General features: G+C 40.9%; 1 protein-coding gene across 3 annotated transcripts in view; it reads left to right on the top strand.

Moving 5' to 3' along the window:
- The first annotated feature begins 1,171 nt into the window (after window positions 1-1,171).
- The window catches only part of ghra (growth hormone receptor a), a 50,355-nt gene continuing 31,503 nt past the window's right edge, over window positions 1,172-20,023 (top strand). The window contains exons 1-2 of one of the 3 annotated variants that reach the window (XM_058070425.1): window positions 1,235-1,387; window positions 1,509-1,534. In XM_058070425.1, the coding sequence (XP_057926408.1) occupies window positions 1,250-1,387; window positions 1,509-1,534 (164 nt within the window). In that variant the 5' untranslated portion in view covers window positions 1,235-1,249. Of the gene's footprint in view, window positions 1,388-1,508; window positions 1,535-5,489; window positions 7,510-20,023 lie in introns of those variants that run through there. The other 2 variants (XM_058070428.1, XM_058070429.1) reach the window with 2 other exon arrangements.

Genomic DNA, 20,023 nt, shown 5'->3' with positions numbered 1-20,023 from the left:
GGTTATTATCATTATCGACCATTACTATAATACTACTACTGTATCCTAGTATCGGGCTGCACGGAGGTCGAGTGGTTAGTGCGCAGACCTCACAGCTAGGAGACCAGGGTTCAATTCCACCCTCAGCCATCTCTGTGTGTAGTTTGCATGTTCTCCCCGTGCATGCGTGGGTTTTCGGCGGGTACGCCGGTTTCCTCCCACATTCCAAAAACATGCTAGGTTAATTGGCGACTCCAAATTGTCCATAGGTATGAATGTGAGTGTGAATGGTTGTTTGTCTATATGTGCCCTGTGATTGGCTGGCCACCAGTCCAGGGTGTACCCCGCCTCTCGCCCGAAGACAGCTGGGATAGGCTCCAGCACCCCCGCGACCCTCGTGAGGATAAGCGGTAGAAAATGAATGAATGAAAAAATATCCTAGTATCTACTAATCATTACTTCTTACTTCACTTTTTTCACCTTCATTACAAAGGACATATATAAGGACATATAGTCTATTTCTTACTTTCTTACTGCTATTATTTTTCATTCTTCATTCATTATTATGATTATAATTACCTGTTACCATGATAAAAACTAGAAACTATTTTTGCTTTGTTGTACTTGGACTGTTTCACTTTTGGTTTCGCTCTAAACCAATTCATGTGTCCAAATAACTAGTTAGCTAGCTAAAGAGTTAGCTTTCTAGCAACATATATTATTTCTGATTATATAATTATCTAACGTCTACTCGCATATATATTTTCAACTAGTCCTCAACTGTATTTTTAGTTCAATTTTTACCTTATTTCAAAGGAAAATGCAAAATTTTGAACATTTTGTTTCTCGCTAGCAAGCTAGCTCATAGCCAGCATGAGCATCTATTATTTATTTATTGTTGGCTACCATTACTATAATAAAAACTAGCTAGCTGGCAAATTAGCTTGCTACCATTATCTATTAACAACTATAATTAACATTCTTTTAACAGCTATCTAGAATTATTGTCTATCATATTTAATTTCATTTTGTGATATTTGTGTTCATCTCAGTGTGGCGGCTTTTGTGACGTCACGAGCGAATTGATTACAGCATGTTCATTCATTCATTCATTTTGTACCGCTTATCCTCACGAGGGTCGCATGTATTTTTATTTTATTTTATTTTACTTAAACCAAGCGTGTGCGTTTGTGTGTGCAGCTCTTTAAGAGGCGGATGTATTTTGGAAGTTGGCTGCTCCTACGGTGAGGAGGTTGGACGCTGTTGGCGGATGAGGACGCTTCACCGCCATGTGAGTGAGACTCTCACCGTGAACCTATGCGTGTGCGTGCGTACGTGGACGTGGGCTCTCCCAGTGCGAGGAGCACACAGGAAGGATTCGCAAGATTCCTTTAATACACCAAAAAAGGCGAGTGGAAGTAAAATAGGAATTCCTCCTGGACCCAAGAAGTCCTCCGCTTGTGTGTGCGTGTGTACGTGCAGATGATCAAGTTGTGTTGCCGTGAAAAAGTCCATCTGTTTCCTTGCAGGGTTCCAGCCTAGGACGTCGTGCAAAGTAAGCATATGTTTATGTTGTTTATGGATATGTTTCTGTTTCATTTAGCTAGAATAATGATAACGACGTTTCCTCCACGGAGTTGTTGTGGGAAAACTTTGCATTGTGAGCAAACTCCTTGTAAGCGTATGATTCTTGCTACATTTGAGTGACAGCTAGCAACAAAAATGCATGGGAAACTTTGCTATGTTCGCTTAGCGTCGATGCTCCCTTGCAGACCTTTTATTATAACCTACGAAAGAGTGAGAAAGTTGCCTAATATTACACGTGTTTGTTTATTTTTGGACTTGTCATGTTATTTATAGAGTGGCAGTAGTTCCAAATGAATGAAATAGTTAATGGTCTTAAAGGCTTATCAATTCCATTATGTTGATAGTGATGATGTTTCGGTACAAAACAAACTATTAGAACGTAACTAACTGTACCAACATCTATGTCCATACTGTTGTTAAAAATGTTTGCTTGGTGAACAACTTACTAGTGAATGAGGTGTATATTTATCAATTGTTATTTTTGTATCTTCTAAATACGCTTTTAAATATTATCAGAGCCCTCCAGACAGGTGAGGTCGAGACAGGAAGTGATGGAAGTGGGTTCAGAGTTGAGTTTCAGCTTGGCATGGGTTACAGCCACAACAGTAGCCCGTGTTTTTATTAGGGTCGTTTAGTAAAGATTGTTGTGCCTGTTAATAATACCTGCAATAAAAGCCTGTAGTTCTGGCGATCAGGTCTGGTGCTTGTGTGTCTCATCGAACATTACAGTGTCCAGTGTAGAATGCTACAAATAATTCACAGCGTGCATTCTATGAATACTTTATGCATTTGTATGCTTGAAAAGGCTTAATTTAGGCATTAAAAAAACCCTCCATAACATTAATTTGCTTCAATATGCAAAGATTTAGGCAGGAAGAAGTTGATCCACATTTTTTTTGTCGTGTTAGCATCTCATTTGTCTCCAAAATGAAGCTCGCAGTTGAGACAAGATAGACTATGCTACTACACTACGCTACATTAGCCACATGCTTTTTCTTTGTCTCGGCACTGGCATTGGTACTCCCAACTAGAGCCTGACCAATATGGGCTTTTTGAGATATCAGATATATATTGGATGGCTGGATGGATAAACAATATCCAATAAGCCCAGACTTTCCACTCCCCAGCTACGTACTTCAACCAGCTCATCCAGGCAGATCCTAAGGCATTCCCAGGACGGTTGAGAAACATCGTCTCTCCAACATGTCCTGGGTCTTCCCCGAGGCTAAATTTTTGGTGAAAATTTTGACGAAAATGTAATTATACGAAAACTGGGGCGTCCGAAAAACAAGTTTTGAGTTTTTACATTTGTGCACTAATGCTGCCTTCCAAACTGCTGGGAAAGGCGAAAGGAGGTATTATCTCACTTCGATAGCCTTAGCTCCAGTTAGAGAGAAAGCAAAAGAAAGTAAAATAAAGTAAAAAAAGAAAATTAAAAGAAAGCAAATGAAGACATGGCAGACAACCTCAATATGGGTGTTGTCGAATTAGAGACAAATGAAAACCTTATCAAATAACTTAACACAAAGATACGATAGCGTGATGAATGTAGAACTTATGCAGAACTTATTTTTAACCAATAAAAGGAGATACATTTACATAGTAATTGACGTTTTAACGGGGTGCTGCCATTAATGTGGATGCACGAATAGGAACTCCCAAAAAGTACTGCTGCAATGCACTTTTCCTAGCCAGAAGTCCAAAATTCCCCAGTTGTCCTGAACGCAGCATTAGTCCTCAGTGCACTTCAGCGTGCACACTAAATAACTCCACTTTGCGCAGTGTGGATTTGTTGCAAATTAAAATTCCACTCAGGTCAGACTGCTCAGTTTGAAATAACTGTTTGTGAAATTACAGACCATGTCAGTCAGTGGCTTAAAAAAAAGAGAGAGAGGAATTATTGTGATTGTTTTTACGTGAACTTGACAGTTGCGGCTTGAAAATTTGACACCGGCTGTTGCAAGTCCGTGCCTGCAAAGTTATCTTTCAGAGGAGTGAACACTTGCTGCGCTCTTGCACTCATTGTCTTGTTCTTGCTCTGATGCACACACTTGGTTTTAAACACTGACACACACTGCAGGGTGCAGTGCAGATGTGTGTGCTGATCTCCTTCCAGCTGAGGCTCCTCTCATACCAGTCTGCTGACTCTGAATTTTCCACTCTTGACACAGGACTTGGAAGGAGACATCGGAGCCTCCTTCCATCCAAATGTAACGGCCCGAGAGTGGGTTCAAAATGCTCTTCCTGTGTGGAAGTCTGTGTGCAACACACATAATATATATGCATGCTAAATACAGGTATAATGCATGTATGAAGGGAGTGGTAAATACATTGAATGGGCAGAGCTGCTGGCTGCTTCTCCTTTGGGCTCCACCCCCTTCTGGAGCAGGCCTGCCTATGTGGAGCCTTATGTTGGTGTCCGTGCCTGCATGCATTTTTACAGTTATAGTTAGAGAAACCCATCTTAATAAAATAATGAATCAGTCGGGTTGGACTACACCCTTTCAACCGTGAATCTTAGTTTTACATTTTCCGAGCAGTCCAAGGATAGACGTCTTCTGTGAACAATGCAAGGTCCATTTTCTTGAAAAGTTTATTAATGTTTTGGAATGCATGAGAAAGTGGAATGGAAACTGTGCGGTAGCTTTATGACCACAGTCATTTAGTATTAACAAGTATATTACACAACACAAAAAGAACAGAACCAATGTTGTAACTGCGGTGAGAGGCAAACAGCTTAGCCAGCATTAATACGGACGATGACTTTACAGTAAACAACAGTATAGTAATGAACAGCACAAGCAATGTTTTAAAGCGCATGCAGAGGTAGATACTGTAAAGTCACCAGATGCTGACCACTAATGGTACATCAATTCCTCAAGCCTCTATTCCAGGGGTGGGCAAACTACGGCCCGGGGGCAACATGCAGCCCACCAAGTGTTTGAATCCGGCCCGCCAGTTGCTTTCCAAGTATTTCAACATACAAACTGGTAACATGACTTGCAAGTTGAATGTCTTATTTAGTTAAAAAAAAACAACAAAACTGTAAAATTAAATTACATAGTTTGATGTGGTCTGTTTAAAGGACCCCTGAAAAAAGGGACATGAGAACATACAGCTGATAGTATAACACTTTTACAGATAAGATTAGACAAATAATTCAAGGAAAATTATAAGCATAAAATAGTTTGTGTGTTAAATATATGTTCTGGTCACCCGGACAATTTTGTTAACTCAATGCGGCCCACAAGTCAAAATATTTGCCCACCCCGCTCTATCCAGACTAAAGTGTACCTCAACACATTTATAAAGATGTTGTTTGTGTGTATGACCGGAAATGCCAACAAATTAAAGTTGACAGCGTGTCATAACTCTCGTCTCACTTTTGTTGTGTGCACATAAATGACTCCATAGTATGTTGATGAATGACCCGAACCAACTCAAAAGGAAACTGCTACAGTATGTCTTTTCATTCGTTGCATAGCTTAAGTCCAAAATTGCATGATTAAAATGACCTGACTTGAACAAGAGCAACAATGTAAACTGGCTTGCGACATTTTTGTGCTTGTTTAACTTCATCTGCCTCACTTGTTTGGTCCACTTTTAGGAGAACAACATGCCTTTTCAAGACATTCATGGACATAATATCCGCCTACACCAAATAGGTAGACCCAATGCTTCACTGAGATTTGTAAAAAATAAATAAAGGCTTCACTACACAGCTTAAAATGATCCATCTGTCATTTACTGAAACACAAAACGGTGTGTTACCAGTTGAACTTACTAAAAACACTGTTAACAGTCTAAAGTCTAAATTCAATTTTACAGTTTCCCTTTATATCGTTTATAAAAATATATTAATTCATAAATCATGCTGGTTCGTGGTTTGTTAAATATTTAAATAGTTTTGATAGTTTTTTGCCTAAATTAAGCATTTTCCAATATACAAATGACTAAATGGACTAAAATACAAATCATTCAGAAGATTCATTCAAAGACACTGTGAATGATTTGGACTATAGCCTTCTACACTGGTCACCAGGGCTATGTTCAAACTGCAGGTCAATTCCTGATCTCACAACAATAATAAAAATGAGGGCTACTACTGCTGCAGTAATCCATGACAAGCTAAAACTCCATTCTGAACCCTCCTCGTCACTTCCTGTCCACCTTCAGCTCAACTCCCCCAGGGAACATATTTATGTTAACACACACTATTTAAGTCTGAAATGACTTATTTACTCTTATTATGTCTACTATATTGGGTAATATGAGTGTAAAGGTGGCTATAGGGGTGCTGTTTAATGTCATGAGGTCTCTATAATGTTGTAATGCTGTGTTCTAACTATGAAAATATTCTATTTATAAATAAGATATTCTACTTTTGTTGCAAAAATGTGCAAATCCCGGTCCAGTTAACCGTGATAAATGAGGGATTACTGTAATATGTGAGCTATTTAAAAGTATTTACAGTATTACAAAGAATCCACTAGGAGTCTTCCACCTTGCCGCCTCAACTGCCACATTGTTCAACTTTTTCACACATTAGCGACACCCTCACTGGCATAGTGTGAAGCTGGTGGCTTATCACCTCGTGCATGCACTGTGGAACACAGGCTAACACTCCTGCTAACAACGCTGGTATGGTTGTAGGCGACCACAATGTATGCCACCGGACATCCTCTTGTCGTTTATGCCATAGAGTGGAAAAGGGGGCTTATCGTGCTAATCCCTACAATGCAAATATTTTTCTGTGCAGAAACCTCAAAATAAACTCTAGCTTACTTGCAGTGTTGCCCTGTGTGAGTGTGTACACACCAGATGATGTGACTTCTTCCCCCCTAACCTTTCTATCTCTACGCTGTTACTCCATCTTACCATCCCGTTGGTAGCCTCCTCCTCCTCATGCTTGTATTTGACAAACACATGATTAATTAAAGTGCATGAATATGTGTGTGTGTGTGTGTGTAGAAGAGGTAGAGTAAAGTTGACCATACAGCATGTTTGCAGAAGTACCCCCATGAGACCATTGCTTTAAGAGTAACCTTAAAACTCACTTGTTTTTGCAGGCATACCCAGCTCAGTAGATTTAGGGTACTATGACCATCATATATTTATGTCTATTTTATTGTATACTGTTTTTATGTACTGTTTTATGTCTATTTTTATTGTACATTGTTTTATTGTATTATTTTTTTTAATGTGTATTTTAACTCTGTGTTTTGCCTTTTGTGAAGCACTTTGTGACTTCTGTCTGAGAAAGGTGCTATATAAATAAAACTTACTTACTTACTTACTTACTTACTTACTTGAGCCTCCCTCTTCTGTAATTGGTTCACACCGACTTTTTCAGGAGTGTGGGCTTTTCGCTGGCTCGTTCTTGCATGCAAGAAATATATCCTTGTCATTGTATGTGCTATTGCAACAAACTTACACATGAAAGCAAAGGGTTGTTTTTCCACTTTCCTTTGGGCATTAAGTAAAGCCAATTGACATGAAATGCTGTGGAGCCATGGCACAGAACTAGCTGTGATGAGGATATGGATAATCCTACAAATACTGAGGGTCGTGCTAGTTGTCTTCTTTTCTTTTTCACCGTATCTGGCTTGCTTGAATTGCATACAGGTTTTCTTTGGTTCATCAGCTTGTTTGACTGGCAGTGAGATTCTAAAGTCGTAAAGAGCTGGCCACTAATTTGTGAGTAATTGTTGTTAAATGGAGCTTTTCTGTTGGGCCTGATGAGCTCAAGACAGCTTCTTGGCTAGAATTCTTCAATTGCCTTGTGAGGCCTCTGGAAGTTTTGCCCACTCACTGCAATGTTTTTTCTTTTGCATATTTTTCACGCACTACTGTGTCGTAACCATATTAGGGAGGTACATTAATGGTGCAGTGAATCTTCGGTATTCATGGGGGTTACGTTGCGAGAACCCCTTGGAATAACACGTGAGAATTGAGACGCTCATAAAGATGTCTATTTTTGATACAGTAATCAAGCCCAGATTACAGCTGCCACCGTACGCTATTCCGGCTTGCTCCTCGCCCGTCTACCACTTATCCTCATGAGGGTCGTGGGGGTACTGGAGCCTATCCCAGCTGTCTTCGGGGTACACCCTGGACTGGTTGCCAGCCAATTACAGGGCACATATAGACAAACAACCATTCACACTCACATTCATACCTATGGACAATTTGGAGTCGCCAATTAACCTAGCATGTTTTTGGAATGTGGGAGGAAACCGGAGTACCCCGAGAAAACCCATGCATGCACGGGGAGAACATGCAAACTCCACACAGAGATGGCCGAGGGTGGGATTGAAATATTGATTCTATGTCGGCCAAAAAATAGTATCTGAGTATATTGGCCTGCATCTAAAATCTCTGAATTCAGTCCAGTACAGACTCACAACAGTGCTTCTATTCAGCATGCAGAACCCACGTGATCACAACAAAGACGCATGCTCGCATGAGTTAGAGTGATAGAGAGTCTCTCGTGTTTTTCCAAAAAAATGTTTTATAAGGATTGCTGTTTTGTGGTTGACAATGGCCTATTATTATGGACTGGCTCAGTAGCCAGCCCATAGACTGCTACTTGCAGTAGCAGTCTATGGGCTGGCTACTGAGCCAGCCCATATTGTTATTCCTTGTGGTGTTTACCAATTTTTATTATGGACTGGCTCAGTAGCCAGCCCATAGACTGCTACTTGCAGTAGCAGTCTATGGGCTGGCTACTGAGCCAGCCCATATTGTTATTGCTGTTTAGTTATGGACTGGCTCAGTAGCCAGCCCATAGACTGCTACTTGCAGTAGCAGTCTATGGGCTGGCTACTGAGCCAGCCCATATTGTTATTGCTGTTTAGTTATTATTCCGTATATCTTAATCTTCCACTTTTTGCGCGCGTAATGCGGCCAAAACCGCAAGAAGGACCCCCACACATGTTACACCGCCGGAAACGTGGCGCTCGGGACTACAGCGGTATTTAATTTTTGGAAAGTTTTGTGTAACCATGGCGACGCTATTAACGAAAACGTTAAAAAATGGGCCACTTGATTAGGGAATCGCTGTTCTATTTTTAGAACAGCACATAGAAAACGAGAATTTACAGACTTTTCACAGCCTTTTAGCTCAGCCATACGGCCACGTAGAAACGTGATTGATGGCTCATTTTTGAGATAAATGTCTGAACTCTCTCTGTGGCTAAATGCTAATTGCTAGCATGTTAGCATGTTAGCATTTAAGCTAATTTACTCATGTCTAAAGGCAAATACACACATGGCATGATGTAGGGAGGTCATAAGACAACCTTGGCAGTTTCTAAACTTGAGGCTCTCTTGCTAGGTGCTAGCATGTTAGCCGTTAGCATGTTAGCATTTAAGCTAATTTACTCATGTCTAAAGGCAAATACACACATGGCATGATGTAGGGAGGTTATAGGACAACCTTGGCAGTTTCTAAACTTGAGGCTCTCTTGCTAGGTGCTAGCAAGTTAGCCGTTAGCATGTTAGCATTTAAGCTAATTTACTCATGTCTAAAGGCAAATACACACATGGCATGATGTAGGGAGGTTATAGGACAACCTTGGCACTTTCTAAACTTGAAACCCTCTTGCTAGGTGCTAACATGGTAGCCGTTAGCATGTTAGCATTTAAGCTAACTTACTCATGTCTTCAGGCAAATACACATATGGCATGGTGTAGGGAGGTTATAGGACAACCTTGGCACTTTCTAAACTTGAGGCTGTCTTGCTAGGTGCTAGCATAATGATTGTTAGCATGTTAGCATTTAAGCTAATTTACTCACGTTTAAAGGCAAATATACACATGACATGATGTGGGGAGGTTATAGGACAACCTTGGTAGTTTCTAAACTTGAGGCTGTCTTGCTAGGTGCTAGCATGTTAGCCGTTAGCATGTTAGCATTTAAGCTAATTTACTCATGTCTAAAAGCAAATACACACATGGCATGATGTAGGGATGTTATAGGACAACCTTGGCACTTTCTAAACTTGGGACTCTCTTGCTAGGTGCTAGCATGATGACTGTTAGCATGTTAGCATTGAAGCTAATTTGCTCATGTTAAAAGGCAAATACACATATGCATGATGCAGGGACGTTATAGGACATCCTTGGCAGTTTCTAAACTTGAGGCTCTCTTGCTAGGTGCTAGCATGTTAGCCGTTAGCATGTTAACATTTAAGCTAATTTACTCATGTCTAAAGGCAAATACACACATGGCATGATGTAGGGAGGTTATAGGACAACCTTGGCACTTTCTAAACTTGAGGGTCTCTTGCTAGGTGCTAGCATGATAACTGTTAGCATGTTAGCATTTAAGCTAATTTACTCACGTTTAAAGGCATATACACACATGGCATGATATAGGGAGGTTGAAGGACAACCTTGGCACTTTGTAAACTTGAAGCTCTCTTGCTAGGTGCTAGCATGTTAGCCGTTAGCATGTTAGCATTTAAGCTAATTTGCTCATGTTTAAAGGCAAATACACATATGCATGATGCAGGGACGTTATAGGACATCCTTGGCACTTTCTAAACTTGGGACTCTCTTGCTAGGTGCTAGCATGATGACTGTTAGCATGTTAGCATTTAAGCTAATTTGCTCATGTTTAAAGGCAAATACACACATGCATGATGCAGGGACGTTATAGGACATCCTTGGCACTTTCTAAACTTGAGGCTCTCTTGCTAGGTGCTAGCATAATGACTGTTAGCGTGTTAGCATATAAGCTAATTTACTCACGTTTAAAGGCAAATACACACATGGCATGATGTGGGGAGGTTATAGGACAACCTTGGCAGTTTCTAAACTTAAGGCCCTCTTGCTAGGTGCTAGCATGGTAGCCGTTAGCATGTTAGCATTTAAGCTACTTTACTCATGTCTACAGGCAAATGCACACATGACATGATGTAGGGAGGTTATAGGACAACCTTGGCACTTTCTAAACTTGAGGCCCTCTTGCTAGGTGCTAGCATAATGATTGTTAGCATGTTAGCATTTAAGCTAATTTATTCACGTTTAAAGGCAAATACACACATGCATGATGCAGGGACGTCATAGGACATCCTTGGCAGTTTCTAAACTTAAGGCTGTCTTGCTAGGTGCTAGCATGTTAGCAATTAAGCTAATTTACTCATGTCTAAAGGCAAATACACAAATGGCATAATGTAGGGAGGTTATAGGACAACCTTGGCACTTTCTAAACTTGAGGCTCTCTTGCTAGGTGCTAGCATGATAACTGTTAGCATGTTAGCATTTAAGCTAATTTACTCACATTTAAAGGCAAATACACACATGGCATGATATAGGGACGTTATAGGACAACCTTGGCACTTTCTGAACTTGAAACCCTCTTGCAAGGTGCTAGCATGGTAGCCGTTAGCATGTTAGCATTTAAGCTAATTTACTCATGTCTAAAGGCAAATACACACATGGCATGATGTCGGGAGGTTATAGGACAACCTTGGCGCTTTCTAAACTTGAGGCTCTCTTGCTAGGTGCTAGCATGATAACTTAGCATGTTAGCATTTAAGCTAATTTACTCACGTTTAAAGGCAAATACACACATGGCATCATATAGGGAGGTTATAGGACAACCTTGGCACTTTGTAAACTTGAAACCCTCTTGCTAGGTGCTAGCATGGTAGCCGTTAGCATGTTAGCATTTAAGCTAATTTACTCATGTCTAAAGGCAAATACACACATGGCATGATGTAGGGAGGTTATAGGACAACCTTGGCACTTTCTAAACTTGATGCTCTTTTGCTAGGTGCTAGCATGGTAGCCGTTAGCATGTTAGCATTTAAGCTAATTTACTCATGTCTTCAGGCAAATACACACATGGCATGGTGTAGGGAGGTTATAGGACAACCTTGGCGCTTTCTAAACTTGAGGCTCTCTTGCTAGGTGCTAGCATGGTAACTGTTAGCATGTTAGCATCTAAGCTAATTTACTCACGTTTAAAGGCAAATACACACATGGCATGATATAGGGAGGTTATAGGACAACCTTGGCACTTTGTAAACTTGAAACCCTCTTGGTAGGTGCTAGCATGGTAGCCGTTAGCATGTTAGCATTTAAGCTAATTTACTCATGTCTAAAGGCAAATACACACATGGCATGATGTAGGGAGGTTATAGGACAACCTTGGCACTTTCTCAACTTGATGCTCTCTTGCTAGGTGCTAGCATGGTAGCCGTTAGCATGTTAGCATTTAAGCTAATTTACTCATGTCTTCAGGCAAATACACATATGGCATGGTGAAGGGAGGTTATAGGACAACCTTGGCACTTTCTAAACTTGAGGCTCTCTTGCTAGGTGCTAGCATAATGATTGTTAGCATGTTAGCATTTAACCTAATTTACTCACGTTTAAAGGCAAATACACACATGGCATGATGTAGGGAGGTGATAGGACAACCTTGGCACTTTCTAAACTTGGGACTCTCTTGCTAGGTGCTAGCATGATGACTGTTAGCATGTTAGCATTTAAGCTAATTTGCTCACGTTTAAAGGCAAATACACACATGCATGATGCAGGGACGTCATAGGACATCCTTGGCAGTTTCTAAACTTAAGGCTGTCTTGCTAGGTGCTAGCATGTTAGCATGTTAGCATTTAAGCTAATTTACTCATGTGTAAAGGCAAATACACACATGGCATGATGTAGGGAGGTTATAGGACAACCTTGGCACTTTCTAAACTTGAGGCTGTCTTGCTAGGTGCTAGCATAATGATTGTTAGCATGTTAGCATTTAAGCTAATTTACTCACGTTTAAAGGCAAATATACACATGACATGATGTGGGGAGGTTATAGGACAACCTTGGTAGTTTCTAAACTTGAGGCTGTCTTGCTAGGTGCTAGCATGTTAGCCGTTAGCATGTTAGCATTTAAGCTAATTTACTCATGTCTAAAGGCAAATACTCACATGGCAGGATGTAGGGAGGTTATAGGAAAACCTTGGCACTTTCTCAACTTGATGCTCTCTTGCTAGGTGCTAGCATGATGACTGTTAGCATGTTAGCATTTAAGCTAATTTACTCATGTCTAAAGGCAAATACACACATGGCATGATGTAGGGAGGTTATAGGACAACCTTGGCACTTTCTAAACTTGAGGTTCTCTTGCTAGGTGCTAGCATGTTAGCCGTTAGCATGTTAGCATTTAAGCTAATTTACTCATGTCTAAAGGCAAATACACACATGGCATGATGTAGGGAGGTTATAGGACAACCTTGGCACTTTCTAAACTTGAGGCTCTCTTGCTATGTGCTAGCATGATGACTGTTAGCATTTTAGCATTTAAGCTAATTTACTCACGTTTAAAGGCAAATACACACATGGCATGATATAGGGAGGTTATAGGACAACCTTGGCACTTTCTAAACTTGAAACCCTCTTGCTAGGTGCTAACATGGTAGCCGTTAGCATGTTAGCATTTAAGCTAATTTACTCATGTCTAAAGGCAAATACACACATGGCATGATGTAGGGAGGTTATAGGACAACCTTGGCACTTTCTCAACTTGATGCTCTCTTGCTAGGTGCTAGCATGGTAGCCGTTAGCATGTTAGCATTTAAGCTAATTTACTCATGTCTAAAGGCAAATACACACATGGCATGATGTAGGGAGGTTATAGGAGAACCTTGGCAGTTTCTAAACTTGAGGCTGTCTTGCTAGGTGCTAGCATGATGACTGTTAGCATGTTAGCATTTAAGCTAATTTGCTCATGTTTAAAGGCAAATACACACATGCATGATGCAGGGACGTTATAGGACAACCTTGGCACTTTCTAAACTTGGGACTCTCTTGCTAGGTGCTAGCATGATGACTGTTAGCATGTTAGCATTTAAGCTAATTTGCTCATGTTTAAAGGCAAATACACACATGCATGATGCAGGGACGTTATAGGACATCCTTGGCAGTTTCTAAACTTGAGGCTGTCTTGCTAGGTGCTAGCATGTTAGCCGTTCGCATGTTAGCATTTAAGCTAATTTACTCATTTCTAAAGGCAAATACACACATGGCATGATATAGGGAGGTTATAGGACAACCTTGGCACTTTTTAAACTTGAGGGTCTCTTGCTAGGTGCTAGCATGATAACTGTTAGCATGTTAGCATTTAAGCTAATTTACCCACGTTTAAAGGCAAATACACACATGGCATGATATAGGGAGGTTGAAGGACAACCTTGGCACTTTGTAAACTTGAAACTCTCTTGCTAGGTGCTAGCATGTTAGCCGTTAGCATGTTAGCATTTAAGCTAATTTACTCATGTCTAAAGGCAAATACACACATGACATGATGTAGGGAGGTTATAGGACAACCTTGGCACTTTCTAAACTTGAGGGTCTCTTGCTAGGTGCTAGCATGATGACTGTTAGCATGTTAGCATTTAAGCTAATTTGCTCATGTTTAAAGGCAAATACACACATGCATGATGCAGGGACGTTATAGGACATCCTTGGCACTTTCTAAACTTGAGGCTCTCTTGCTAGGTGCTAGCATAATGACTGTTAGCGTGTTAGCATATAAGCTAATTTACTCACGTTTAAAGGCAAATACACACATGGCATGATGTGGGGAGGTTATAGGACAACCTTGGCAGTTTCTAAACTTCAGGCCCTCTTGCTAGGTGCTAGCATGGTAGCCGTTAGCATGTTAGCATTTAAGCTAATTTACTCATGTCTACAGGCAAATGCACACATGACATGATGTAGGGAGGTTATAGGACAACCTTGGCACTTTCTAAACTTGAGGCCCTCTTGCTAGGTGCTAGCATGATAACTGTTAGCATGTTAACATTTAAGCTAATTTACTCACGTTTAAAGGCAAACACACACATGGCATGATGTGGGGAGGTTATAGGACAACCTTGGCAGTTTCTAAACTTCAGGCCCTCTTGCTAGGTGCTAGCATGGTAGCCGTTAGCATGTTAGCATTTAAGCTAATTTACTCATGTCTACAGGCAAATACACATATGGCATGGTGTAGGGAGGTTATAGGACAACCTTGGCACTTTCTAAACTTGAGGCTCTCTTGCTAGGTGCTAGCATAATGGATGTTAGCATGTTAGCATTAAAGCTATTTTACTCATGTCTAAAGGCAAATACACACATGGCATGATGTAGGGAGGTTATAGGACAACCTTGGCACTTTCTAAACTTGAGGCTCTCTTGCTAGGTGCTAGCATAATGATTGTTAGCATGTTAGCATTTAAGCTAATTTACTCAAGTTTAAAGGCAATTACACACTTGGCATGATGTGGGGACACTATGGGACTGCATCAACTTTTTCCGTACTTGAGGCTTTCTTGCTAGGTGCTACCGCGGTAGCCGTTGGCCCACCGGGCCCGAGGTTCACAGCACAGGTGGCCAGTCCATCAAAATTTCCGCGGGAATTTTCTAGTTATAATTATTTTTATTCTTATATCTTAATCTTCCCATTTTTGCGCGCGTAATGCGGCCAAAACCGCAAGAAGGACCCCCACACATGTTACACCGTCGGAATCGTGACGCTCGGGACTACAGCGGTATTTATTTTTTGGAACGTTTCGTGTAACCATGGCGACGGTATTCGCGATCGAAAAAAAAATCGGCCACTATATTAGGGACACCCCTGTTCTATTTTTAGAACAGCTCATGCCAGTGAAAGAAACGAGAATTTACAGACTTTTCACAGCCTTGTAGCTCAGCCATACGGCCACGTAGAAACGTGATTGATGGCTCATTTTTTAGATAAACGTCTGAACTCTCTCTGTGGCTAAATGCTAATTGCTAGCATGTTAGCATGTTAGCATTTAAGCTAATTTACTCATGTCTAAAGGCAAATACACACATGGCATGATGTAGGGAGGTCATAGGACAACCTTGGCAGTTTCTAAACTTGAGGCTCTCTTGCTAGGTGCTAGCATGTTAGCCGTTAGCATGTTAGCATTTAAGCTAATTTACTCATGTCTAAAGGCAAATACACACATGGCATGATGTAGGGAGGTTATAGGACAACCTTGGCACTTTCTAAACTTGAGGATCTCTTGCTAGGTGCTAGCATGATACCTGTTAGCATGTTAGCATTTAAGCTAATTTACTCACGTTTAAAGGCAAATACACACATGGTATGATATAGGGAGGTTATAGGACAACCTTGGCACTTTGTAAACTTGAAACCCTCTTGCTAGGTGCTAACATGGTAGCCGTTAGCATGTTAGCATTTAAGCTAATTTACTCATTTCTAAAGGCAAATACACACATGGCATGATGTAGGGAGGTTATAGGACAACCTTGGCACTTTCTCAACTTGATGCTCTCTTGCTAGGTGCAAGCATGGTAGCCGTTAGCATGTTAGCATTTAAGCTAATTTACTCACGTTTAAAGGCAAATACACACACGACATGATGTGGGGAGGCTATAGGACAACCTTGGTAGTTTCTAAACTTGAGGCTGTCTTGCTAGGTGCTAGTATGTTAGCCGTTAGCATGTTAGCATTTAAGCTAATTTACTCATGTCTTCAGGCAAATACACACATGGCATGGTGTAGGGAGGTTATAGGACAACCCTGGCGCTTTCTAAACTTGAGGCTCTCTTGCTAGGTGCTAGCACGATAACTGTTAGCATGTTAGCATCTAAGCTAATTTACTCACATTTAAAGGCAAATACACACATGGCATGATATAGGGAGGTTATAGGAAAACCTTGGCACTTTGTAAACTTGAAACCCTCTTGCTAGGTGCTAGCATGGTAGCCGTTAGCATGTTAGCATTTAAGCTAATTTACTCATGTCTAAAGGCAAATACACACATGGTATGATGTAGGGAGGTTATAGGACAACCTTGGCACTTTCTCAACTTGATGCTCTCTTGCTAGGTGCTAGCATGGTAGCCGTTAGCATGTTAGCATTTAAGCTAATTTACTCATGTCTTCAGCAAATACACATATGGCATGGTGTAGGGAGGTTATAGGACAACCTTGGCACTTTCTAAACTTGAGGCTCTTTTGCTAGGTGCTAGCATAATGATTGTTAGCATGTTAGCATTTAAGCTAATTTACTCATGTTTAAAGGCAAATATACACATGACATGATGTGGGGAGGTTATAGGACAACCTTGGCACTTTCTCAACTTGATGCTCTCTTGCTAGGTGCTAGCATGGTAGCCGTTAGCATGTTAGCATTTAAGCTAATTTACTCATTCTAAAGGCAAATACACACATGACATGATGTCGGGAGGTTATAGGACAACCTTGGCGCTTTCTAAACTTGAGGCTCTCTTGCTAGGTGCTAGCATGATAGCCGTTAGCATGTTAGCATTTAAGCTAATTTACTCATGTCTTCAGCAAATACACATATGGCATGGTGTAGGGAGGTTATAGGACAACCTTGGCACTTTCTAAACTTGAGGCTCTTTTGCTAGGTGCTAGCATAATGATTGTTAGCATGTTAGCATTTAAGCTAATTTACTCATGTTTAAAGGCAAATATACACATGACATGATGTGGGGAGGTTATAGGACAACCTTGGCACTTTCTCAACTTGATGCTCTCTTGCTAGGTGCTAGCATGGTAGCCGTTAGCATGTTAGCATTTAAGCTAATTTACTCATTCTAAAGGCAAATACACACATGACATGATGTCGGGAGGTTATAGGACAACCTTGGCGCTTTCTAAACTTGAGGCTCTCTTGCTAGGTGCTAGCATGATAACTGTTAGCATGTTAGCATCTAAGCTAATTTACTCACGTTTAAAGGCAAATACACACATGGCATGATAGAGGGAGGTTATAGGACAACCTTGGCACTTTGTAAACTTGAAACCCTCTTGCTAGGTGCTAGCATGGTAGCCGTTAGCATGTTAGCATTTAAGCTAATTTACTCATGTCTAAAGGCAAATACACACATGGCATGATGTAGGGAGGTTATAGGACAACCTTGGCACTTTCTCAACTTGATGCTCTCTTGCTAGGTGCTAGCATGGTAGCCGTTAGCATGTTAGCATTTAAGCTAATTTACTCATGTCTTCAGGCAAATACACACATAGCATGGTGTAAGGAAGTTATAGGACAACTTTGGCGCTTTCTAAACTTGAGGCTCTCTTGCTAGGTGCTAGCATGATAACTGTTAGCATGTTAGCATCTAAGCTAATTTACTCACGTTTAAAGGCAAATACACACATGGCATGATATAGGGAGGTTATAGGAAAACCTTGGCACTTTGTAAACTTGAAACCCTCTTGCTAGGTGCTAGCATGGTAGCCGTTAGCATGTTAGCATTTAAGCTAATTTACTCGAGTCTAAAGGCAAATACACACATGGCATGATGTAGGGAGGTTATAGGACAACCTTGGCATTTTCTCAACTTGATGCTCTCTTGCTAGGTGCTAGCATGGTAGCCGTTAGCATGTTAGCATTTAAGCTAATTTACTCATGTCTTCAGGCAAATACACATATGGCATGGTGTAGGGAGGTTATAGGACAACCTTGGCACTTTCTAAACTTGAGGCTCTCTTGCTAGGTGCTAGCATGGTAGCCGTTAGCATATTATCATTTAAGCTAATTTACTCATGTCTAAAGGCAAATACACACATGGCATGATGTCGGGGGGTTATAGGACAACCTTGGCACTTTCTAAACTTGAGGCGCTCTTGCTAGGTGCTAGCATGATAACTGTTAGCATGTTAACATTTAAGCTAATTTACTCACGTTTAAAGGCAAATACACACATGGCATGATATAGACAGTTTATAGGACAACCTTTGTAGTTTCTAAACTTGAGGCTCTCTTGCTAGGTGCTAGCATGATAACTGTTAGCATGTTAGCATTTAAGCTAATTTACTCAAGTTTAAAGGCAAATACACACTTGGCATGATGTGGGGACACTATGGGACTGCATCAATCTTTTCCGTACTTGAGGCTTTCTTGCTAGGTGCTACCGCGGTAGCCCTTGGCACACCGGGCCCGAGGTTCACAGCACAGGTGGCCAGTCCATCAAAATTTCCGCGGGAATTTTCTAGTTATGGACTGGCTCAGTAGCCAGCCCATAGACTGCTACTTGCAGTAGCAGTCTATGGGCTGGCTACTGAGCCAGCCCATATTGTTATTCCTTGTGGTGTTTACCAATTTTTATTATTCTTATATCTTAATCTTCCACTTTTTGTGCGCGTAATGCGGCCAAAACCGCAAGAAGGACCCCCACACATGTTACACCGTCGGAATCGTGACGCTCGGGACTACAGCGGTATTTATTTTTTGGAACGTTTCGTGTAACCATGGCGACGCTATTCGCGATAGAAAAAAAAATCGGCCACTAGATTAGGTACACCATTCTATTTTTAGAACAGCCGCATTCCAGAGAAAACGAGAATTTACAGACTTTTCACAGCCTTGTAGCTCAGCCATACGACCACGTAGAAACGTGGTTGATGGCTCATTTTTTAGATAAACTTCTGAACTCTCTCTGTGGCTAAATGCTAATTGCTAGCATGTTAGCATGTTAGCATTTAAGCTAATTTACTCATGTTTAAAGGCAAATACACCCATGGCATGATGCAGGGAGGTTCTAGGACAACCTTGGCAGTTTCTAAACTTGAGGCTCTCTTGCTAGGTGCTAGCATGGACCCGTTAGCATGTTAGCATTTAAGCTAATTTACTCATGTCTAAAGGCAAATACACACATGGCATGATGTAGGGAGGTTATAGGACAACCTTGGCACTTTCTAAACTTGAGGCTCTCTTGCTAGGTGCTAGCATGATAACTGTAAGCATGTTAGCATTTAAGCTAATTTACTCACGTTTAAAGGCAAATACACACATGGCATGATGTAGGGAGGTTATAGGACAACCTTGGCACTTTCTAAACTTGAGGCTGTCTTGCTAGGTGCTAGCATAATGATTGTTAGCATGTTAGCATTTAAGCTAATTTACTCACGTTTAAAGGCAAATATACACATGACATGATGTGGGGAGGTTATAGGACAACCTTGGTAGTTTCTAAACTTGAGGCTGTCTTGCTAGGTGCTAGCATGTTAGCCGTTAGCATGTTAGCATTTAAGCTAATTTACTCACGTCTAAAGGCAAATACACACTTGGCATGACGTAGGGAGGTTATAGGACAACCTTGGCACTTTCTAAACTTGAGGGTCTCTTGCTAGGTGCTAGCATGATAACTGTTAGCATGTTAGCATTTAAGCTAATTTACTCACGTTTAAAGGCAAATACACACATGGCATGATATAGGGAAGTTGAAGGACAACCTTGGCACTTTGTAAACTTGAAACTCTCTTGCTAGGTGCTAGCATGTTAGCCGTTAGCGTGTTAGCATTTAAGCTAATTTACTCATGTCTTCAGGCAAATACACATATGGCATGGTGTAGGGAGGTTATAGGACAACCTTGGCACTTTATAAACTTGAGGCTCTCTTGCTAGGTGCTAGCATAATGATTGTTGGCATGTTAGCAT

The sequence above is a fragment of the Doryrhamphus excisus genome, chromosome 4 (genome assembly GCF_030265055.1).
Source record: "Doryrhamphus excisus isolate RoL2022-K1 chromosome 4, RoL_Dexc_1.0, whole genome shotgun sequence".
In the NCBI taxonomy this organism is placed as follows: domain Eukaryota; kingdom Metazoa; phylum Chordata; class Actinopteri; order Syngnathiformes; family Syngnathidae; genus Doryrhamphus; species Doryrhamphus excisus.
Note: the sequence above shows the minus strand (reverse complement) of the source record. Positions and strands in the feature narration are given on the sequence as shown.